The sequence below is a fragment of the Sander vitreus genome, chromosome 17, assembly GCF_031162955.1.
Source record: "Sander vitreus isolate 19-12246 chromosome 17, sanVit1, whole genome shotgun sequence".
NCBI lineage: Eukaryota > Metazoa > Chordata > Actinopteri > Perciformes > Percidae > Sander > Sander vitreus.
In genome coordinates this window covers 7789465-7815095 of record NC_135871.1, presented here as the reverse complement: position 1 = coordinate 7815095, position 25631 = coordinate 7789465, and the positions used below count along the sequence as shown (strand labels likewise).

Genomic DNA, 25631 nt, shown 5'->3' with positions numbered 1-25631 from the left:
GTGTGCTGCTGGTGTCCTCTTCATAAATATTAGCTTTTAGCACCTACATACTGAAAATAACATTAACCTGATCTGCACAAGGCTGCAAAGATCAAATTAACAGGGAAACAGCAAATCATAGCATTGTGTAATGGCAAATAGGGCTATTAAATGTGACAAAAGCTAAAAATAGCACTTTCTGTCATCAAAGGGAGTAACAGCATTTTACCAGATGCAGTGACATCTTGAATTCCACCTTCATGCTGGCAGTTAAATCCTCCTCCTCAACAGAGCATAATGCTTTAATGCTGGGGTTTATGCATCATTTCACTATTTTATCTCTTGTATCTAAAGCTAAAATATTAAGGATGGTGCATATTATTAGCTAATCTGAGGTGAGTGTGACATCTGTTTTTAAATATTCTTTAAAGAGACACACACGCATGTACACATAGAGTGCTCATTTAGTTTTTAAGGTGTTTCTAGAATAGCCCCTACCTTGTTTACATCTTGTTTTTTTTATTGACTGCCTGATTCAATTCAAACATTTTTCTCGGTTCTTTGTTTGCAATATTTGGCCTGGTGAGCCAAAGAAAAATGTCCACCCTGGTGGACAATAAAGATTTATTCTATTCTATATTTATTCGGCCCAACATCGACAAAACACCAGAATCAACGATGGAGATAAGATTTCTTTCTATTCCAAATCAAGTCGGATATGATTTATTTTAAAATTCTAAATTTATGAACGTGTTGTCAATAAAGCAAACCAAACCAAAAGGTGTTGGCACTACAGGTAGGCACTGTTGTTACATCCAGACAACTTCAGTATAACCAGCCGCTCTTTGCAGAGGCACAACGTCACTCACAGACTGTGAATCCTTGCTGTTGTCTCGAGAACGATTCTTGGCCAGCCTCTTCTTCTTCTTGTGAAGAGGACGTGACTCCAGGATCATCTCTTCCAGCTCAAAGGTGGGGTCGCAGTGGAGCCGCCCTTTCTGTAGGAGGGTGATGCACATGAGATAATTAGAAACACAAACACTTATACTCATGGTCATAAGTCAGCTGCAATTACAAAGAGCACACTGAACTAACAAAAATGAATGCACTCCTATGCACACACTAATGTACTTTAAGTCTTTGTGTACACACACTATAGTGAAATACTGTAACATGAGGAAGCTACATTTTGTTTCGTTTGCATGATTTAGTTGCTACACATGCTCATTACAATCAGCAAACATGAAGGAGTGCTGGTGTGTGCTTCTAAGTGTTTGCGTTTGTGTGTGTTCACACTAACATTAGGAACAAATCCGGCCTCCATCTTCTTCTCGTACACGGCGTCCCAGTTGACATCAACGAGGTAGGGAGATGTCTGCATGTCAGACAGGCTGGAGAAACGATGCTCTGGATTCACTGTCAGTAGCTGGAAGGAAGGGACAAACACAAACACACACACACACACACACACACACACACACACACACACACACACACACACACACACACACGCAGCAATGTCACCTACATCATGTCACCTTCTGAGTTGCAATATGACCTTCACAACTTCTTTCCTCACTCACAGCCAGATTCTTCTCCCTGGGAGCTGAAATAAACTGGATAAAGGGTGAAAAACTGAAACTCTTTTCTTTTTATTGTGCAGTTTCCAAGAGCAGTTCACAAAAAAAGATGTGGGCTAGGTGAAATGAACCTAACAAGGAGCCAAAAATATTCTGTTAAATTTGTAATCCTTCCTGGCCTCCTATCTAGACTATCTTCACATGAAAAACTTCCACATTTGATATTTAAGATTTTAAAATTAGACTAAAATTGGACTGCTATTACTTCCATATTTTCTTTAGGAATTGGAGATATATTTTTTATAGACAATTCTTTTCATTGTTTTTTATTTGGAATTTTTAGCATGCACATAACATGGAGCCCCAAGTGTTCAACATTCAATAAATAAAAAAACCCATTATAAATGACTCAACTATTGTAAGGCTGCTGTTGTAATTCAACCCAGTTCACACATTAAGTAACCTTCGCTTTTATCTAGCTTAGCATAACTATGAACGTTACCTACCTAGCCTGCTAACTAGCTAGGCAGGGTTGTGAGCTTGGATTGGATGGAATCGGCATTAAAGTAAACAGCCAGTGTTAGCTAGCTCCTGTTGGCTAGAATGGCATCAGAGTCTTAAGAGTTGTGTGTCTTTCTCCGAGCAACATCTTCAGAATAAAAATTCTGCCAAGGTAACCAGTATGCTGCTGCTTCCAACACTGGCTTTTCTCTTTGATACTGAGAAATAAGCCATGCTCACAACTCTGCCTAGCTAGTTAGCTGACTAAGTAGGTAGCATGTGCAGCCTTGTTAAGCTAACTTTTAAAAGCTAAAGGTTTACTTTTTTGCTTCTGTTTACTGTGTTTACTGCAGCAGCTAGTTGGCTGATTCAAAATGTCGCTCTAGCTAACAGGAGCTAACTGGCAAAATTCCGTAGCAGTTGTTGGGCTTTCAAGCTTAGAGGGACACTGTCATAACATAAAGAAAAAAAAAGTGACATCAAATAAAAGTGTCATTGGCAGAAATGCAGACTTTTGAAAAAGTACATTTTGAAATAAAAATGTGTGTTATGGCAAAATAAATTACATGAAATCAGAATGATGTAAAGCTTTTCAAAATAATGAGCTGCGTTTTCATAATTTAAGTATTTTAGAAATGATTGTTCTATTTATTTATATTATACAATTGTAAAATGTGATTATTTATTCCACACGTACTTGTTTATTTAATATCTGTATAATCATGTTGCCACCAAACAGGAATACAGGAATACCAGATCAATTTAACCCTTACTGATGTAACGTTAGTAACCAACAGGGGGAGCTGCTAATAAAATCAGGCACTAGTCAGGTTTGAATTAAAATGGTTGCACCGATCAAGACAGATGAACGCCACACATGAGTGGAGTCACTTAGTCCAAGGAAATAAAAACTGGTTGTGTTTTTAAAGGAATACCATCTGTTTCATGTTTCTCCTTAGGGTAAACACTGGAAACAATAATGGGATGAGGCTTTTGTTGTCATGTTAACTCTCTCCCTGTGCTTTATTTTCTTCCTTTGGTCACAGGTTGATTCACTTTTCTCCTGCAGGGCCAGTTACGTCCGTCTCGGCGGAGTCCAGACATGGTAATCGATCAGCAGCAGAGCGGAAGAGACCAACGCTCCGTCCAGGTTACTCAGACACAGAACACATGCATGCACTTGGGCACTTCCTTCTTAACAAGCTGCGTTTCTTTTGTACTCACTCTGAAATCCAATGATTAAAAATAAGGTAGACTATTATTACAGAGAACATGAGAGTCTGATTCAAAAGAAAGAAGTTTTATTTCCATTTGACGCAAAGGGAATTATCTCATCCAAGATTTTCACTTGTAGAAAAAGATCGTTTTGAATGTTAATATGAGGTTAAACTACTAATGATGAATATTATCAACATCAACACACTGGTTGACACACACAGACACACTGCCTCTACTCTCACCCACTTGCTCTGTTTCTGTGCTTCCATCCCTCAGATTCCCATCTGTCATTTTTCTCCTCCTTTTCCCTAAGGGTCTCGGCTCATCCTCCCTCCCTCCAGCTCCAGCCCACTGCAGTACCTGCATTTTTTCCCCTCAATATGTACCCCAATATCACCTCTATATCCCCGCTCTTCTTCCCTCCCACTCCTCTTTCCAGGGAAGACCATCTGTGTCCAGGCAGATGGGTCAGGGTTCAATTTACTTATAAAAAATTTTTAACCTCATTCAATTAGGATTTACTGCAATTTGCATCTACAATCCTTCATTCTTTCATAACTTTACTTTTTCATATATATTAACAGTATATTCAGGTTTTACCAACCCACATTTATAACTCCATAAAACATGATTATTTTCAATACCAATTGATCTGAAGATTATTTTCTTGATTGATTAAACATCTTGTATTTAAAAATATCACAAAGTAAAAAAACTAAATTTAAATCACAAGTAAATAAAGTAAATATCACAAGTTCCTAAAGTCCAAGGTGATGTCTTCAAGTTGCTTGTTTTGTCAGACCAACAGTTAAAATCCAAAGACATAATTTACTATAACATAAGTATGGGATTTTTGTTTAAAAAATAAAAACAATTGTTTTGATTATCAAAATAGTTGATATGATGATATGATTGAAAAGATGATTTTTCTTTCAATCGACTGATCAATTAATCAGCTAAATTGTTTCAGTGCTAAAAAACTTTTTATAAATGTGATTTGGAGTAAAATAAGTCCACTTTAGTCACTTAACGACATGCACTTTTGTCAAAATATCTACATTTTCAAACCTACCGCACAATACCACAGATCAAGAAGATACAGGACACAACAAATACAGTCACTGAAAAGAAGTCAACGCATCCACACTTTCATTAAAAAAAAAAAAAAAAATCCTAAAATCAGTTCATCATGAGTAAGAAAGAAGTGGCTGACAAGTTAAATGTTCAGGGGCATCTCCTTTTGTTTTCATTACATCTAAGCAGTTCTTCCTTATCTAAGAGACATCTACAACTTGTAATGGCAACGTAAAAAATCTAAAACTCTTCCATTGCCCTAATTTCCTTATAGTTATCTCTCAGTGGAAAAAGATTTCCAGGTTTTGAATTCTGACGTAAATCCAACTATTTAAATGAAAGAGGTGAAAGTAAATGATACCCCACTGTGTCTGGCTCACCTTCCTCAAGAGGGAAACCAGGTCCTTGGGCCAGGCCGGGCTGTACTGGACACTGACTGTACTGAAGAGCTGCATCAAGGACTCCACAGAGTTACTGGCATGGATGTCATAGGGCCTCTGGTATGGAAACAGGATGACAAAAGGAGGGAAAATAGACAAATGAGAAAGAGGAGGGGATCAATGGAGGCAAGTTTAGTCTTGCAACTTAATAACATAAAAACTCAATTTCCCATTGTGCCTTACCCATCCACGCAGCACTTCAAAGATGGTCACCCCTAATGACCACCAGTCTACTTCATAGGCGTAGCCAGTCCCTCCACTTACAAAGGACTGGAAGATCTCTGGGGCTGAAAGCAAAAACACAGATGCACTTCTGGAGCAAAAAAAGCTTTTCAAACCACTGCCTGTACATGTGGTAAAAAAAGCAAGTGTTCCTTTGCAAAATGTCAACAGAAATGGTTCATTTTCCCTCAGCTGTGCAGAGTAGGAACATTCTTTGCCTCAGCTTTCACAAATAAGCACGAGATCTGTAATTCCTATCATTTAATTCACACAAGTGCTTCTTTAGTGATGATGAGCGAGTAAAAATATGTTCAATCAGCAGAGTCTAGCACCTTTAAGCAGCAGTATCTAATTGGAACACAGTGTATCTACTGTAAGCTTGTCTCACGCTTAAAATTAACTAGTCACATCTTACTGAAGTCTTTATCTACAATGTCAGAAGGAATTTGTGCAAATCAACTACAGTAAACTCTCTCTTCTAAAAGGTCCATTTGACCATTTCAGACTACAGTTTACTGTCACAGAATCCATTCTTTTTTATCAGCCTATTTATTTTAAATGTAACATATCTTAATTCTCCTATGCCAAAATACAACAAACTTTTTCTTATAACCTTCTTTTTGTCCATTAAGGATATTTATTTGCACAAAACAATCAGACATGATGATGTGGTTGACAAGATAGTTGTGATGCAGATGCAGAGCAAATTTACCCATGTAGGGCTTGGTTCCAGCTAAGGCTGTGGCTCTCTCTCCATCCTTTATTATCGTTGCTATGTTGAAGTCCGTCAGGTGAGCGTGACCTGGGAAGAAGCAACCAAATCCATCCAAACTTTGGTATTTAAAAAAAAAAAATGTCTCTGATCACATACAAAGGAAACGTTTCAATGTGTAAAAAGAAAATGAAATTAATGACAACAACAGCTGACATTTCAGTGGTTTTGTGCTGCCTGTATGTGTGCACTTAAAAGGTTTTGGCCGTTATGTAATTTCCACTTTCCCCTGATCACAAAGACACTTAGAAACATGACTATACACTTCCAGGTAAATATCAGAACTTAAACTGAAAGGATGCTTTAGACGAGCGCAAATGCATTATGGACACATTTATACATAACCTTTATTTGATCTAATTTAGATCAAGATCTCTTTTGCAAGAAAATTGGATTACAGCAGAATAAATTAGAACGGAGACACACAGCCAGACACACAAAGGCAAATTCATCCATATCAGAAACAATAACAGATCCAAAATTGCAAGTTTAATTTAATCCAATGGGATGAGAAGTACTGTGTAATTCATTCCATTTATATTGGGTAAACAATTTAAAGGCTCCCAAGTTTAGTATTTACTGGACGGGTATCAGGAGTTAACCAGTTCTGGGATCTGCTCTGATGAACAGTAGTTTTAAACAGAAAAATAGATGTTAATACTGAGGCAGCTTTAGTATGAGACATTTATAAACTAAAATGATACAGTGATGGTGATTGGAAAATGGCACAGTGGTAAACTGCATCAAGTTGTTTTAAGGTGCAATACGTATTGACTACCTGTATTGTAGTAAATTGTGGGTTCTTGAGAATAAAACACATTTTGTCTCATCAGCATTTAGTACAAGTTTTAGGATGTCTAAAGAACGTTAACAGCACACTATAATCTAGACATGGACTGAGGTGGAGAAGAGCCATGTGCATACAAGATTGTTTCATCTGCATAAACCACAAGTCAGTGTTGGAGTAATACAATTTTTTGTTTATGATTGTGAATAATAATGGACCGAGCACAGAACCTTGTGGTACCCCATGGTTATTAAAAGGGGGGTTGATGTTGAGACCATCAGTAGTGTACAGACTGGCTGTGTTCTATCAAGACAAGTATTCATTAAACCAGTTCTACTGTCTATTTGACAGTTTATTTTCCCTTCCAATCCAAGTAGGCTTAAATAAATGATTATAGTATTATTTAGCCAATGTCTGCTGCACACACACAAACACACACATACTTATACACAAAGCAAACAGTTCACATACACATCCTTACCTTGCTCATCCAACAGGATATTGTCTGGCTTGACATCTCTAAAGGAGACAATAACAGACACACATATCAAAAAATATCTGCCATATAAATAACATGAATACAGAAAAACCACCTCATTTTATGCATTTCCACGGTCATAGAAATCACAAACATGAGTCAGATTTCCATCCAAATGCAGCGCAAATTGCAACCAAATTAATATACATTTCCATTCACTACTGTAATGATGATATTAGTAGTTGGCCGAATCAAGATACATACACATACAGTCAGGCGCCAGAACAAGAAAGAGCAACAAGATTACAATAATTGAAAGTGCGCAAGTCAAACCTCAAAATGGTGAATGGAAAATATTGTAGAAAACGCAATGGAAATCAGTCCATGTAGATTTATTTTTAATTGTTGCTATTTTTCATCTCTTCAGCAGATGTTTCAGTGGACATTTAAGTTGCATGCTTCATGTACGTCATGATTTATTCACTAAGTCTGTTTCCATTTCTGTTTTCCATTCCATTTTTCATTTGCTGCATTTTGTTTTTATCAATATATCAACTTTTCCACCTCAGCCAAGCATAAACATCTAGCTTGTGATAATGTAACTTGTTTTGTTGTATAATTCTCCGTTAAATTATAAGCACACACTGTAACAGTGCCTCAAGTCTTACCGTTTGTGGTCTGCTAGGAAAGACTGGGATTAGATGTGTACAGTATGTGTGGATGTGAAAGTCTGCAGGTGTTGGCTGATGCATGTGTGAATAACTGTACATGTTGGTGCAACATCTTAAGTGTGTGTGTGTGTGTGTGTGTGTGTGTGTCAATGAGAGAACGAGAAGGAGAAAATTTCAATTTCCTGCATTTCAAACATTGCCAGAGCGCATGAGAACACAACCATCACCGATTCCCCTGGAGGCTCTCGCCGGTTTGCCTGCACATGCTTATTACACTGGGAACCCCTGCAACGGACGAACACATCCAGGCACACACTTACACATCTGGACATTTCCCAGTCCCTCTAAGCCCTCCGCAGGCAATTAACAGAGCACACACAGGTTATTTAATTATGCTGCACGTCACGCTGGTTTGGAGAATACACACGGTCCGCAGAGAGCATCTACACTTCCCATAGGACGCATTTGCTCACAGTGGCAATGCAACGCTAAACTGATGCTAAAATTATCTGCCAAAATTATAAAATGCTTACATGGTCACAGGAGGAATCCTGATACGAGTGCCAGCTACAGAACCGTGCCATTTTGTTTGATGTAGAAAATTCACTTTTCACGTTTCATTCATTTTGTAGCAAGCACAGAAACACCAATCCAACATGGAAAGTGAATTGCTATTTTGTACAGGAACAAACCTCCTGTTTGAGCAGCTTCAACATGTAAAGTGTATGAAGAAGACAAATGAAGCACTCTGGTGGTCTGCGCAGAGAGGAAACAGAAGAGAGCAGAGGAGAAAAGAAAAGAGACTCTCCACTTTTACTTCCCTTCTTCTCTTCGGAACAATTTTACCTCCTTGGGCATGGCAGCAGCTGACTGTTGCTAGGAGACCAGAGACCCTTCTTCCTTCAGTTGGTGCAACAAAATAATTGTATAGTATTCCCCTGTCAAAAACTTACAGGGTGGAACCAAATTGTAGAGCTGGGGACGGCGATGGATACCCAAGGATTGGATTACGGCTCTGAGAGCAGACACAATGGTGTCAAAGGCAAAACAGTTAATGTCAAGGAGAGGGAGAAAATAAAAAAAAAAGCACAGATATAAGCAGCATCTGTTACCTACCTACAGTACTACTAATTCAAGTTCTGAAGTCTTTGCCAACTAGACTTGGAAAAATAATACTGACTGTCGTGTAGTCAATTGTGGGAGATTGACTGACTCTGAAAAAGCATCACACACGCTTGTGATGTTACATAATTCATATGGAACTGGTGAGAATCATGATCATAATCACCTTTATAGTAACACATGCAGGTGCACACACACAATAAGTGTATTTTCCAAAATGTCTTTCAACAATTATGCCATGCTTCTTTACGTATTTACAATTTCTTCTTTTGACTATTTTTTTATTCTGTAAAACACAAAACGTTCTCTTTTTTTATTGTTAATGTGCCAAATGTGTAGATAAATCAGAAAACATACACACCCACCCACACACATGCTAACAGTGCACTTTTGTTTGAAGGAAGGAAGGAATGTAGCCCAAATGAGGTTTTGAACAAGGTTCAAACTGTTTTTTAACCATCTGTGGTACTAAATCTGCAGTCTTACTGGACTGCACAGATGCATACTGCTGCACTCAGCATATTTGGACAAAAAGCTGCGGACAGCGAGTCCCACCCTGGTTAAAGATGATGGATGGTAACAATTACAAGAACAAACATTAGAGCTGTCTTTAGATATGGAAAGTAACAGATTGGGTGATACCTGCAGCCCGCTCAAGACTTGCTTCCATAAGGCTCATTTTGCTTATGTTATATATATATATATATATATATATAAAAAATACTTTCATTTTATCTCTACGTTTATGTTACATTATGTTACATCTAACTCACTCATTTGATTTTGGACTTCCAGAAATGTAGAGGGCACACTTTCCAAAAATAAAAACACAACCAACCCTTTCTACTATCCTTTATAGGGAGCTGTAGGGCACCATGCACTCCTGTGGAAGAATAATGTTGTGTCATCTGAGTTGACGTGGTCCTAACCGGTAAGATCAAAGTGGAAGCAGGCGAGAATTGTCAACAAGACATGATTATATATATATATATATATATATATATATATATATATATACACTGAGGCACTTGAGTCATGTTTACAGCCTAAAGAACTGCATATAAAGCTAGTTAGAAAGCCACTGTGACTTTGTGGTGTTGATACAACAGGAGTGCTTACACAAAGGAAAAGCTTACTGCAGTGTTCCCTCTGGAATACAGAGGAGATAATGCACTTGCACAAGTCATGATGTGAAGTGTAAAGAAAAGACGCTGGACTTTTACTTGGTGTTTGAGTTCCAGTCTGAAGAGTAAATCATTACATTCATAAATCACCGAGAATAATGCCGCAAGCTGGAGAAGCAGAACACAATGAATGAAATGAATACTAAAACCCATAGACACAACCTTGAGTTGATCTTCAGAGTTCTTTCAATGCTGGAAAAGTTGTATTGTATTCAATGTGTAAGTCATTTTATTCAGTGTAAAACTTGAACACCAAGGACCTAATAATATCCATGTTACCATGACTTTTGTCTACGCAACAGATCAATGTGACAGAACTGTTGGCATTCATGACAAATTACAAGTAAATATTAAAGCTGCATTAATCAATATTTTTAATTTAACAATGGCTTTGGAAACAAAAAAAATAAATGTGCACCTATGGATGATGTGCTGGTTCTGCAGGTAGTCCAGCGCCAGTGTCATCTCACAGAGGTAGAGTTTGACAGCGTCCTCGCTGAACTGGACGCTCTGCTGCAGGTGGTAGCGCAGATCTCCTCCCAGCAGGAGGTCCACCACCATAAACATGTCCTCCTCATCCTGGAATGAGTACCTGAGACCGGGGAGAGGACATGGTGCTCACTCACTGTCCAGTGTGGAAAGAAAACACAAACTATACAAACAAAGAGCAAAGATCGAGCACACAGACACGTACAGTATAGGCGCTTGTGTGCTCTTGCAAGCAGTACACAAAGTACATTACATGTGCAACGGTAACACGGTACACATCTGCAGACACACATGCAATTTTTATAGAAACCCACACAAGGACAAAGAGCGTAATAATGAGCAACCATAAAAAAAAAAAGCCATATTTATGAATCTGTCTCTGTCTTGTACCTCAAAAAAATACCTTTGAATTAGCAACCTTGATGTATATGTATATATGTCAATGTATGCTTGAATTGATTTATGTATGAATGTGTGCTTCCTGGCAGGCTCTGAATATGCACATTGGACAGTAATTGAAACCCTCATTATCTGAATAACATACCATTTGAAGGAAATGCAAAGAGCGAGGAAGTGGCTGTCAAATTAAAGCTTGAAAACAGCCCATCTTTGCATGATGTGACTTAATTGAAGGCTGCTCGTGGTCCGCTGAACATTTTTGTCAATCAGGCTTACTAATCATGCACATCAAATTAAAACACAGCCTCTCTGGGATCTGGGTGGGGATTTTTAACACACCACAATTTCTGCCCCAGACACTGAACAAAACATTTAGCCACATGGGTGAACAGAATCTAATTTCTCATCTAAGAAAAAGCCAGAATCATATCTTAATAGTATCCCTATGTCAATTTGCAGAGGAGGGAAAACAAACTGAGCCTTTGTGGTTTCTTCCATCAAACTTGGTTTAATGCGGTTGCTACTGAGCCAATTCTTTATTTTCCCATTAAAGCTCTGATACAGTCTCGATATTACTTCTTTTTATAGCTGCAGGTTCCCCCTGTATCTTCAGGCTTGGCCCTGAACACTCGGGGACATTCTGATTGGTCCTATTCAGGCGCAATTTACTGCCTCTCTGTATGTGACAAATGGGTCCAGTGTTTTCTGCAGAGGGAAAATCATTCCATCTCGTCCAACAGATTGGTGGTTCTGCCACAGAAGAAAAAACCCATTTGCAGTACGGTTGGGTCTTTTTCTTCTCCTCAAACACTGCGTAGATTAAGAAAATGATGAAATGGCCTCAACTTTTATGTGATGGCATAGATAATGGGCAGAAAGCACACTCTACTGACTCAGGGAACACACAAAAACAACACATAGCTTTGTATTACCATCAAAAAACTTTTTCAAACAAGACTCCCACATTTGTTCATTCTCAGACACCCTGTCCCCACTGTGACAAGATAGTCTTGTTGCATGCACTCAATAGGAAATGACAGTAGAGCCACCTACATCAGACATAAGTAAACCAACTTGCCCCGACCCTTCAAAGATCAGCCTCACTGTTAAAACACGGAGCAGCCTCAGCAGATGGCCGGCCCCAGGATGTTGTTGCCGTTGGCAGGGATTCCTCACTGTCACCTTTTTATCACCTCATTGTCACGGTCTGATTCCCAGTATCTAGTTGACAGATGATTTTCCTCTGAGGCGGCACTCGCTATCTAAGTCTTCCACAAAACAGTCTTCCCAAATCCACTGCCGAAATATCTTGGCTCCTAAGAGAAAGACTCAGCCGCTCAGGCTAGTTGTCACTCCCTTTCCCGCTTTTGCTGAGGTGACAAGGAGATGTCAGATATGGGCCGACAACTGGAGCATATGAAAGCTCCAACGCTGACAAGCCTTGTCAACTCTCGCCAAGGATGGGACAGAAAGGGAACACAAACTATTTTCTTCCCAAATTGTTTTTGGGAACACAGAAAAACACAATGTAAAGTCCCCCTGTCAATTGTCAAAAGTCCAATTCAACAGTCCTTAAAATCCAATAAAGGACTCTTCTGCTGTCTTAGAGTGGAAAGGAATACTCAAACAATAAAGCAAGGGGAAGTGACAAGTACAATATTATTTCAAGGACACTCAATTTTACTTAAAGATTATTTTAGCACATCCATCGATCCCCATCTGTTTTCTGGCACTTATTCAGGTCTCGGTCATGATGGCAGCAGGTTAAAGGGGTCAGTATGCTTTAGACAATTACGTTAAAAAAGTATGCCCACTTCACGTAGCAATTGCTCAGATATGTGAAAGTATACAGTGTCTGATCGTCTCTGTCAAGCTCCCTTTTTTTCTTCTTCAAGCAACCTTTCATGGGTACAACCAAGTCCAACACCATGAATGCTTTCGAGGTAGTCATTGCGGAGTCATTGCGCCTCTTCTCTCTCTATGACGGCAAGCTTTTCACCCCATCATTCTTTTGCCTTTTGTCGAGGTCAGACAAAGTTGTATGAACTAGTAACTTTCTAGCATACTCTTGCCTTAAGCAAAGTAGTCCAGGCTTCCTGCTCTCTTGCCACTTCCTTCAGCATGTTCCTCGGGGATCCCAAGGTGTTCCTAGGCCAGATAAGATATACAATGTGTCCAGCATGCTCAGGGTCCACCCTTGGGTCTCCTTCCAGATGGACATGCCCAGAATACCTTTACAAGGAAGGTATCAAGGAAGAATTCTAATCAGATGACAGAACCACCTCAACTGGCTCCTTTTAATACTAAGGAATGACAGTTCCACTCTCTTTCCAGATATCCAGGCTCCTTATCCTGCCCCTTAGGGTTAGAAAAAATAATTCCAGACACTGGTGTTCAAGGAAATATCTACTTGAAGTGAATAGTATGCATTGGTAATGACATACTGTAGAAAAAGAGAGATGAAATGTGACAGGTTGTGATCTACATTGAAGCTGATGATTTAGTCGGCATTTGGCAGAGACTATGGATGCTAATTTAAGATTTTTTTTATGACCGATAGCAGACCCTTGTTAAACGATCATTAAACTTTATAACCTACAAGCCTAGTCCCAGTTCATCCATCCAGTAAGCTTGGGCATACTTTTGCTTTCCGTGGACAGCTGCAGACTTGTATCTTTGCATTTCCAGAAATCCTTTGCGTCTACATCAATCATGGAAAAAGAAGAGATCACATTATGGCTAGTTCTGTAACACGTTTAACGGATGCAGAATGTAGCTCTGTATCTCCTTAAGAGTCATTCAATGTAGAACATGTCGGGGAGATCTTGAACTAGCTAAAGTTAGCTAGTATTAGGTAAGTTGCAGGCTATAAACCCAAAACAATGAGCTGAAAGATTTTAGGAAGAAGAGACAATAGCATTTCCAGTAATCATCTGCGTCTGCATCAATCAATCTCCAAAGTTAACTTAGTACTAAGTAACATACATCATTCTGTGTTTGCCTGTTAGTTTCTCTCTACCATATGATGCAAGATGTAGCCTTGAGTAGAGGTTAGTCCAATATTTACACTCCTTTAGTTCTATGTTTGGTTCCACCAACTCCTGAGGGAAATATTTGGCTCTTTAGCTACTAAATGTTCCATTTGTTCACTAGCTAGCTGCTAACTTTCTCTGTCCTCTGTTTGGTGCTGGGCATATAGCATACAGTGGGTTGATAAAAGCAGTGAAACTGAACCTGAAAACAGTAAAGTTGTAGGCTGTAAACCCAAAACAATGAGCTGAAGGAAGATTTTACACTGTAGAGCTGAGGGGAACTACAGAATCAAGTGATTTTTTTCTGTGTCACTAAGAGCAACACCTTTCACATAAAACACAGTCATTTCAGCTACTGTCAATATAACAACTATTGACTAGTGCAGCTTTAACTATTTTATATCTACGGCACAGAGCTTTACACAAAATGTTTTACCACTAATCTCATTTTTTGTGGCCTCGGCTGCTCCTCATACTGAAAAATTAGCACAATTTATTGAGTGGTGCTTTACAGTGAACACAGAGGAGTTGTGGGTCAAACCATTGAGTGTGAGTGTATGCCTGGCAGTAATCTTGCGTCTAGAGAGAGCTGCTACTGTCCAAAACCAGGAGGAGGCCATGTGGAACGGCCAGGACAGGACTAGGCTGCGACAGTCACAGCCACTAAGAGAGGAAGGTTAGCCGGCTGGAAGGAGTACAAGAAACAGGCTGAAATAATCAGGCCACAATGACAAATGAGCCCAGGGAGGCAGGGAGGAGAGAGGGAAAGCGAGAGAGCAGGACAGTTTTGAGGCAAAAGCGAAAGAGAAACAAGAGTATGTGATTCTGTTGGCTCGAGTTGGTCTGCAAAGTTTAAATGGCCTACATAAAGTTGATGATAGAGACGGGCTGGCTGGAATTGGCTGCATGACTCAATCACAAGACACTCGCAGGCTCCTCTGAGGATTCCAGCTACAATGGCGTGAGTGAACGCTGCTTCTTCTCTCAGCGGCCATTACCCAGTCGCCTTAAGACACAACACCTCCACTGGCCTGCTTTCATAAGGTTGCACTCTCAAAGCCATGCCCTTCAAAAAAGTTCTTAACAGTAGCAGTTCCACTTAAAGTCCTTCAAGGCTGCGTATCCAGGGCAAAATGTTCTGTGGATAAACAATGCTATATTAGAGAAGCAGACTCCTGTGCTTTTGGAAATTATCCCATATTTCACCTTTTATGAGGATGATTTAAGGCTAAGCCCCCTCACAGGGCTTGGTATAACTGCTGACCGGGGGTATAGAGGCTAATTTGTTCCGCAGTCTCCTAAGGCCTTGTTCCATGCATGCCTGAAATCAATATTCCTAATGGAGGCTGAGCAGGACACGGCACATCCATCCTCACCCCTCCTCTTGCTCGCTTTCTGTCTCTGATGAAGGGATGGACAGTAAGAGGAAAGTCATATACCACTCCTTCCGATGAGTCACCACTATTTTGGTTATGAAACCTTTAAAATCCTTTAAGACGATCCCAAGGGAATGTGTTCAAAGCTCTAATTCTTTGACAACAGCCGCCGCAGCAACCCTAGCTACCCTCGCCGATCTGCGACTCCATTCTCAAAACCACAGTGGCAGCATCCATTTGGTCATGATTCACTGCTGCGTCTCTGGGCCCTCAGGGAGAATGGGTGACGCTGTTTGAGAGTGATCTGTTGTGATGTAATGCTTACAGCGAAGCATTGCTTTTATAATCGTGCTATACTCTGTCGACCAGGGGATCAAATTCATTGCTATGCCCCCAATGCTGGTTATTCTCCCCTTTATGGGTGGGGAGACATGACCCCTGCACTTTGAGGTTTCAAACATATGCTAGGGAAAGATGAAGTCAGCGTCGTTCTCATGTGTCACAAATCCTTACAAGGATTTGGTGTGTACAGCAGACGATAGTTAATTTGTCCTCCTCCGAGGTAATCCATTCAGCGTACCCTCGACTCCTACACATCATATCATTGCAGCGAGGGAATGGTCGCACCAATTATTGTGGGCTGTAAACTTGACATCCGCCCAGCTTAAGGCAGCCTTTACCCTGCTGATGGGATTCAGTGTGGGCTTTCACAAGGTTGCTTCCTAATGAATTTCCTCTGAAGCTACGGACGGAGCTGTTCAAAAGCACAGCGGAATTCAGGTTGTCAGGTTGGAAAGCAAAACCCCGCTTCAGGAAAGAAAGTATTTCTTTGTGCGTTAGAGCTGCAGAAAAACCTTACAAATTCTCTGCACATCTTTTTTTTTGACAAAACAAATCAATGCCAAATCTTAGTGCTGTCTTGTGCACACCTCCTCTCTACTCGATGCCCTCCTCTGTGATTGCAGGAATCATTACTTCCTTTGACAGCTGTTTGGTGGGTTTCCCTGCATTATCTCTTCAAGTGTCTCTTTGGCTCCATCCTGGCACTGCATCAATAAAAAAAAAAAAATACTCCTATGAAGCTTTATCAAAGCTGGCATTTCTCGTGACTGGCATCTTTTTTTTGAGAATAGGCAGTTCCCAAAAAACCCCAGCTGGACTATTGCACATCCATTAATAATGTACTTTAGTGCATAATTGAAAAGCGACAGAAATCGCAACATTTGACAAGCCTATGGATACTGGCAACTGTCTGATCTACAGGGAATTGGTTAAACAACATACCCACGTGGTGAACCAATTAGGTTCCCAGTTGTTATACAGTACAATAAGGGAGACGATGGGAAGATGAAGCGGCGTTCTCATCAGTCCTATATCATTACCTGCCCGGCTGAGATGCTGTCTGCGATGCATACAGGTGCAGAACATAACAATGTTGTCATGCACAGATGCTCAGAGAGTGTCTGCATAAACTGGGGCAGAAATAACAAACTTACCATCGACTCAAGCTATAAATTGATTTCCTTTATGTCTCACTGTGTTCTCCTCTCTCCAGCTTAAGGAGGAAAAGTACAACTTTCCTTCAATTATACATTTCTGTGCACTGAGAAAGCTAAGCACAGGAAAGCTTCAGTCTCAGAAGATGATTTCAAGAGCAGTCCTGTATGAATCAATTTACTTGATGAGGAGGGAACCAATCCAAACTGTATTTTCAGTCAGCTTCTGACTGTAGGATTGTACAATGAGGGTACCATGAAGGGTATTATAAGTACACACTGCCACTCTCTCTGGTGGCTTTGTGTGGGACCAGTCTGGTGATACTATTACTAACATCAACATAAACACAGCTGCTCAAGTTCAGGGCCTGTGTGTGCTACACCGACAGATTCATATAATAACAGCTGCATTCAGACACTGTCGCACAGCTGTTTTTACATGCCATCCCTCTCTTGTCGCACAATGTGACGGCAATGATAGCAGCCTGTTAAGGATGGTGTGCCTTTGCTCCCTGCAACCCTCACTATGGAGCTTTGTGTGTTATGCAGATTTGACAGCTACCCTATGCTTTTCAAGAGGGCCAGCCAAATTCAAACAGGCAAGCTCTGAGCAAGATGAGGGAGGGAATCGGCACACTACTGTTAAGAAAAGCCATCTGAAGGCCCTTTGAAGTTCATCCCCATTCAAACTAACAAGACAGAAAACTAAACTTGCATGCAAGTATAATGGGGGTCCGAGCATCTTGCATAATTTAGAAACAAAGGCTTATTGAGTCTAAGCGTCTGAGGAGCCAAGAGCAATGCTCAATAAGGCAGCAAAGCTCTTGTAGTTTTAAGTTTGTACCAATCTAAATGTACTTATAGCCTTGCAGAAAGCTTTGGTACATACACAATTCCAATCAATTGAAGTGAATGGAATTTTGTTTGTGGTGTGTACATTTTTTTTAATAAAAGTGTCCCTGTCACTTCATATTATATATTTCGGTCCTCACAATGATCGGTCATCACAGGAAGTACTTTCCACCAAAGGTATTGCCACTATAAACCATAGTTTATGGATTACCGAGAGTAACTAAGACTAGTTGCTGGTGGATTCCTATTGTCATGAGAACATTTTAATTTGTATTGGAGTGGAAATAGAAATCTCATATCCTTGGCAAATGAAATACAATTTCTCTGCATGTATAGATATCACTAGAGGTACATTAGTGTGAACTGCACCTTTAATGTTTATGGCATCGATCCTCATTTCTATACTGGTGGATGTAAATGACAATATGTGGATTATCCAGAGCAACTAAGACTGTCTGCTGAGTATGTGACCATTATAATGTGTGTGTGTGTGTGTGTGTGTGTGTGAGCTCATGTTTTCTACTGTACATGCTCCCAATGAGATGGACAGGCTCTTTGTGGAACATCTCTGTGAAGCCGACTTAGAAAGCAGAGAGAGGAGGTGTGAAGTGTGAAACTTCTCATTCCCACATAGCTGCAATGATAGCATCTTTGTCACTAATGGCCATTTGAAATAGTGCTGGATGCAGAGTATGAGAGAGAGAGAGCAGAGCAGCACATGGGAAACTAGAACACAGAAGGCTTTGGCAGCCATATTCTCCTGCAGGGAACTATACTATAAAAAATACACAGGCCTACTACTGTACGCTCATTAAAATGCCCCCAGTTTGTTCTAGTAGAGTGGCTTCATCAGCAGGCAAAAATATCCTGTAGATTTAACCTAAATCATTCACAACTTGTTGAGGGAATGAGCTTGAATTTGTCTTCGTTCATCTACTCACTATCTACAGTACACATAATCAATCCATCATGGAATGTGTGAATAACAAAGTATACTGCCAGCAATTGCTTAGAGAAGATAGACATATGCAATATCATTCCACCAATTACAGATGGCTAAAGTGCTTTGTGTAATATGCCGTGAATGCTGTGCCAGGTCCCCAATTACATTTAGAAATGTGTCCCACTCGGAGTTGAGCGTTGAATAATGAAAGCAGCCTCCATTCACCCACATATCAGACTCGAGGGAAGAGTAAGGTCATTTCAAACCACAGTAATTATCAAATGTGTGCTTCATGGGCTCGGAGAAAAAATTAATATCCCAAAATATCTCTGCTGTGTAAATTGTTTCCTAAAGTAATAGTCTTAATTGTGTTTCAAGCCTTAATGAAACTAACAAAAGTTTTTTCTCACTAAGTGCCAAATGCATTAAATAAAGTGCATGCAACACTAGCAACATAATATTTACTGAGAGGATGCAACAGATTTGAAAGCAGGGTTGGTAACTACTTCCAATATACGCTTTTTTACACATCGTTTGAAATGGTCTTTACACCCCGACAGTAATAAATGACTAATGGGCTCTGAAAAAGGAGCGAAAAAGATCTGTCATCTGTAGCTAGTGTAATCCTGTAAAAAATGCCCACCAATCACTGTCTCGCAGACCACTTGGCCAATGAAATACCTCCTCGCCCCGCTGCACGTAATCTACCCCTCCCGCGTACGGAGAGCTCGTGCGTTGTCGCCGCATTGCTAACAGCAGTCATGTTTGTTTTAAACATTCAGTATTAAGGCTGAGCAATTTTATCGATTCTGCGATATAAATCGCTATTCTTTTTCCCAAGAAAGTATCGATTTTTAAGCCGCGAGTATCGATACATAAGTCCCATTCAAATCCCCCGTGTTTACCAACGTTTGCGTTGCAGGGCAGTCAGGACTCGCATGGCCTATTTCTCGCTTAAAATGTTTTCAGAAACACGTTTCGGTGAACTATTTTAGTACAATATGAGATCGTATTCTGAACAAGCCGCCAAGACAGTCTGGCTGTGAATTTCCAGAGAAAAAAGAACCACGTGACGCGTTTGTCCAATCAGCTGCCGGTTTTCATTTTCTGCGAAACAATCAGACTGTTAATGGAAACAATACAGAGCAGCGCCGCCTGCTGCTATGGAGACGTATTACGTTTCGCGCACGCGCAGAGGGTATGCTCAAGTCGGCGTTTCTTCGGTGTGTTCTGAGGAGAAGCCATGGTACCAGGTTTATTTACCTGGTGGCTAGACTGGCTACCTCATATGTTCAGTGTCAAGCTAAAAAAGCTGTCAAAGAAACTGTTCAGAACAGGCCACTTGCTGCACTTTTTAACTCTCCATTGTTAATTGCAATACTGCACTTTATTTACTTTTCAAAGGCTTGTAAGCTTTCAATAAATGGAACTAATTTTCTCAACACATCTTTGATTCATTTTGTCCAGCATTTGCAAGCTGCAGACTCTCTGTCCAGTCAGAGACATATATTGTGTAACACTCACAAGATGTCACCAAAATCACTGTCCCCTTTAAATCTTTCAGAAAATAATGTAAGTGTATCGAGTTATATCGATTCGTATCGTTGGCTAAATATCGTGATATATATCGTATCGTGAGCTGAATATCGTGTATCGTATCGTATCGTGAGATTAGTGTATCGCTACAGCCCTATTCAGTATGATAATATCAGCTGTTGCTTACTGGTAAATGAGACATGAAGTAAAACTGCGGCTATTTCTCCGCTCTGCTCTGAAGCAGCAACGCAGCGGTGCTCGTGCATATCTGTGTGGGTCGGAGGCGGTTAGACGGACCCCCGAAGAGATGCTACTTTCAAATCTTGCTAGCGTTTCAAAATTACCAACCCTGCCTTTAAGAGTGAGCATGCACTTGTCTATTGGGAGGGTACATATACAAAATGCACAGACAGACAAATCAGGCAACTGACACAGGCAGTGCAGACCACATTGAAAGTGTAAAAACATAGGATAGTCACCAGAGATTTACTAAAAAAACATGTTCAATTTCCTGTAGGATCTCAAGCTCTCTAAAGACGTTTCGGACCTCATCTCTCTCTATGCACTGCTGTTTGTTCATGTACTTCATGGCGTACATCTTCTCGGTGTCCCTCTTTTGCACAATGCATACCTGCAGCAAGCAAGGACAGAAGGGAGAAAAAGAGGAAGAGATGGGAGAAGACAGAAAGACAGAATTAAGCATCTTAGTACAAGATAAACACGTATTTAAACAATTTACATGCACAATCTGCATGTGAATTTATAAAACAACAGCAAAACAGTTGAAAGACAAATGACATCACTTCTAAGATGTCAAAGCCAAGTTTCAGCTCCACAAATGCGGACACGCTGCTTTGCAAATGTATGTTTTCAAAATAGCCCACAGCATCTTTCAGCTGTTGATTAATGTGATTGTTGAGATAGATGCCCGGCCTGTACCCATGCATAAAATGCTGACACGCTGAACAACTCTAATGAACTTCATTTTTAAACACACAAGTTTGTGGCAGAAACAACTTTCAAACAAATCACCTCATTATTTATTCATCACAAGTTTGGTGGTGTGGAAGTGGCTGAGAAAGGTCAGGGTCAGGATGGGACTTCAGAGGGGTCAGAGCCATTACAGGTACATTACTGTGGCAACCACAGTCATTACACAGATCATGTGGCTGCTACAAATCCGGCCTTGCAGACAAATAAGGAAATATGTTTTTACTCTTTTTGTGTTGCCTTGAATGGGCTATATGCAAAATTCAGAACATTAACGTAGCAGCAAACTATTTGCTATCTAAAGTTATTGTGGCGCAGGGGTCTTCAACAGGGTGTCCAGGACCCCTAGAGGGTCCTCAGAGTCAATGCACCGGGCGCATGGTTCAAAAGGGTTGTACTTAGTGTCTTCATCAATTCAGAGGTGTGTTTTGGGCGTAACATGCAATAAAGAGTATCATCTCCCATTCCCTTTAAAAGCCAGGCGCGTTTGTACCTTGGCACATTGCTATAATGATGGCGGATTTGCACCGTAATATTTTTATTTGTAATCTTTTGCATGTGTGTGTGCTGCTGCGCTTCCCTGTGTGTGTGTAACAAGCATAGTGTGCGCCCGCTGTGCATAAGCCTAGGCGCATTTTACTAATTTGCTGTTAAAATAACAATGAAATGCTTCGTTATTGACTTTAGACCAGGTTTTTGTTGGTCAATGGCACTTCCCGCTGCCTCAAGAACAAAGGTATGAAGGCTTTAGGCCGCCCTACATGTTATTGTAGGCCCAGTTTAATATGCAACTTCATTTTCTACAATATATGTAGCAGGGGGTCCTTGGCTTAAAAAACGTTGAAGACCCTTGTCGTGGAGTAATGGCGTCCTGAGCAGAGAATAAAGTCACACTGCTGATAACGCAGTCCTGATTCACAGTGGCTGGATGCTTATGCACAACCTGTGAGTGTAAACTAATCCCGATAGCACGGTTAGCTCTACTCTTGTTGCTGTTAGCACTGCTAGCGCTGTTAGCATTGCTGATAACGCCATCCAGCCATCGTGGTCAGGACATTGCCGTCGCGGAAGCCAGTGACTGCCCCCCCCCCCCCTCGAAGGTGCCCCTGTGAGTGTGAGCTAACCCCCCATTAGCACTGTTAGCCATAACTTAGCTCAGCCACCCCTATGTTTGCTTGTTTTAGAGGTGAAAGCCCTGAACTATATCGGCAATAAGATATATAGCCCCCATCAATGGATGGATAGTCTGGCTCAACGGATGTACATTGCTGTGATAGTGCCCGACATTCGGCGTGTGAGAGACGCATGCTGACATGCATGACCCTCCCCTCTCGCTATCCATGCTATGGGGGCTTAGCGCCGCCCAGGGCGGTTGTGATTGGTTGAAAGAAATACAAACAAGCAAGAGAGTCTGTTCCCCTATCCCAGAATAGAGAGGTGTATAGCCAGACCATACTCCAACGCTGACACAGTGCTGTGGAGATAGGTCTGGCAATGCAAGACTAATGGATTTATGACACCATGAAATTCAGAAGAATAGGATAGGTTTGGATTCATTAAAAACTAATATGCCATATGTATGTTGAGAGAGTTATAGGGGATTGTTTCATGGTCAGTATGGAGGGAGGCATGAATACAGCAGGCAATCCCATTCTCAGCATTCAGTGCATATGGTATGTGTGTATTTGATTAAAATACATCTGAATCCTTTAATATTGCTTTACGACTAATTTGCATGACAGGGATACCGCCAATGCTCAACACCATCAGTAAAATGCCTAAGTGGGCCAGAGGGAATACACACTACTTCTGTGGCTTCAAATACAAAATGACAACAGCAGCAACAAGATGAAAAAAAATATTGTCGTCATCTTTATTTCTTTAACCTGAATGATTCAATAGCATGTAAACAAGAACCCTGGTTTCCTGCACTGGGAAAAGAGAAATCTGGTTTCCACAAGTTAGATTTCGAACGGATACAGGTGATTTCTTTGTCTTGTCTACATTCATGTGGATTTTATTTATTTATTTATTTTTAACACAGTATGTGCATGACAAAGGCTTGAGGTAGGCTATGAAAGAGTCTCACTGTGGCAGCAGAGCAGCAGGAAACACCATTACTCATCTTTGTAACACACTTAAAATATAGCAGCCTTGGTTTAAAGCTCTGGGAGGAGGTCGGGATGGAATCTCATTACCGACCCCCCTGCATGTAAACACACACTCTGATTTAATTTCTCCCAATAACCTTGCTTCTTGTGTGCATGTAAACATAATGGCTGTGTAACCCTCACAAAAGACAGGAAGTTCAAATCGTTATCCACTGTCAAAATGCTTCAGGAATAAATCCTAAGCAGCACAAAAAGTGTCCCCCAGTGCTGCAAGTGTAGCACTTGACCACGCTGTGAAGCATTAAAAGCTAAACAGCCCCCTGTTATTTCTGTTATAGACAGAAGGCCTTAGCTAGATTGAATTGTCCACCAAGGCGCAGGTCTCCTCATTACAGTCTGAGCCAGAAAGAAAGCTGTTTCACACACCCCTGATGCAGCACAAAAACACCCATCTCAGCTGGTCATTTTCTCAACTGTTCAGCCTTAAAGTCATACCAAAAGAAAAAAATGCCAATAGGGAGAGAAAATATCCCTTGCTTCCATGAAGATGGATGTTCGTGAAGCTGTGCAGATGCATGGTTTAACATTTTTCATCATGCAATGAGTTACTTTGACGTTGTCTGCTATATTCAAATGACTTGATTACAAACAAACCATAAAGATTCATGAAATCTGAAAATGCTTTGGTAACATAGCTTTCCCATTGCACATTGTTGGATTTTATTCACTTGATTTAAAGGTGAAAAAGACGATTTTAAGAATGAACACCAAAGTAAATGAGGTGTTAAAATGATAATTTTCCATGTGGTGACAGGAGGAACTCTCTCAAGGTGTAACACACCATCTATTTAATTGTGCTTATGGTTTCCCCTCAAGCAGAGAGCTGAAAATGAGTGCCAGGTCTGACTCGGCTCGCTGTCTCTCCTGTTTCCTCCAAACCCAGAGTGCCCCTACTTCTGTCACATTCATTAGCTCATCACAGATGAAATTCATCAAACCTGCTCCTGCTGTCAGATTATACTGAAGAAAAGACTTTAACACTCTAAATTAGAAGCAATTAGCAAATTTCCACCAGTTAGACCAGAACAGCTTCCCATTTTGCTTTTTCTTAGCTTTACTTTCTGTTGGTATTTCCAAGCTGTAGGTTTCACTTTTAAAAGGTCCAATGTGTTGGAATTTCTCTCATCTAGCGTTGAGATCATATATCGCAATCAACTCTCTCGCACCACGCAGTTCAAAGTACGTATTACAGCTACGGTAGCCTTCACGCTTCAAAAAGCCGGTCTCTTGCTCTTTTCAATATCCTTTTTCTTTTTCTGGGCGAAGAAGAAGACTCCTGTTCCTGAAATTTGGATTTTCCTCCATGTTTCCTTCTTCAATCTTGCCGGGGCCGGGAAGCTACGATACCCATTAGCAGCATTAGCAGCACCTGTGAGTTTATCATGTGACGGCGAAAACGCGAAAGGTGGAGCAGTATGTCCTGTATGTCCCTTACCGGCTAACGTATTTCAAGATGGCGCATGAATATGGAGCGTCTACCCCAGTTCATGCGAATGCAAATGTAAAATTTAAAGCCAAAAGGAATACTTGGAATTGATGGTGGTGGTAAATATTCATGAAAAAGGACAAGTTTGAGAACGGGCACTAAACACGTTACACACTGGACCTTTAATGTTACAAGATTCATTACATCACGCTATCTTATATGTAACACTGTTGGGGTTGCTGCCGTGTAAACCCAAATCCACTAAAGAACAGAGCAGGACATGCTAACGTATGTCTGATTGCAGGGACCCAGGTTCCATTCAGCCCAAGATTATTTGTTTTAGGAGATGGGTCAATCCTAAACTGGATAGATAAGCACACAGAGTGGGGTCCAAACAAGTTTAATGATAGCCAGACAGATTCTTTTAAGAGGATGGAGGAGTGAAGGGGAGCCGTCAATCCAGGAGTGGGCTTGTGAGATGGCTAGGGTGGCGGCGTTTGAAAAAATGTCATATAAACGAAGATTGCAAGATTGAATGTTTAGACAATGGAAAAATGACTTTTTTTGTTTCTGGAGGGCTCCTAAGAAGCTGTGCGCTGTGGAGAGGTGTATACTATGTGCTTATTGTTTTATATAATTGTTATAATAATAATAATAATAATAATAATAATAATATGTTTATTGGGTTTCCAAGTTGTCCATTTTGTTGTCATTTTGTTGTGTTGTCTTGAATATTATGGTTATTGTTTAATCTTGTTTTAAATGATGATGACGAGTGGGGGGGGGGGTTGCCTTGGAAGTCACACTCGCTTACTACTTACTGTGGGTAGTAAGCTAGTTAGCGGGACATGCTATCGATTGCTGTATACTTTAGGGCAGATAAACACTGTATA

The 25631-nt window shown here is 40.5% G+C and overlaps 1 protein-coding gene across 1 annotated transcript in view; it reads right to left on the bottom strand.

Moving 5' to 3' along the window:
* stk32c (serine/threonine kinase 32C) overlaps positions 1-25631 on the bottom strand; it is a 95283-nt gene that overhangs the window by 12384 nt on the left and 57268 nt on the right. Inside the window, exons 3-10 of the mRNA XM_078272740.1 lie at positions 20631-20782; positions 10447-10620; positions 7055-7092; positions 5727-5816; positions 4976-5079; positions 4733-4849; positions 1280-1405; positions 849-977 (exon numbers count right to left, since the gene is read on the bottom strand). Coding sequence (XP_078128866.1) covers positions 849-977; positions 1280-1405; positions 4733-4849; positions 4976-5079; positions 5727-5816; positions 7055-7092; positions 10447-10620; positions 20631-20782 — 930 coding nt within the window. The remainder of the gene's footprint in view (positions 1-848; positions 978-1279; positions 1406-4732; positions 4850-4975; positions 5080-5726; positions 5817-7054; positions 7093-10446; positions 10621-20630; positions 20783-25631) is intronic.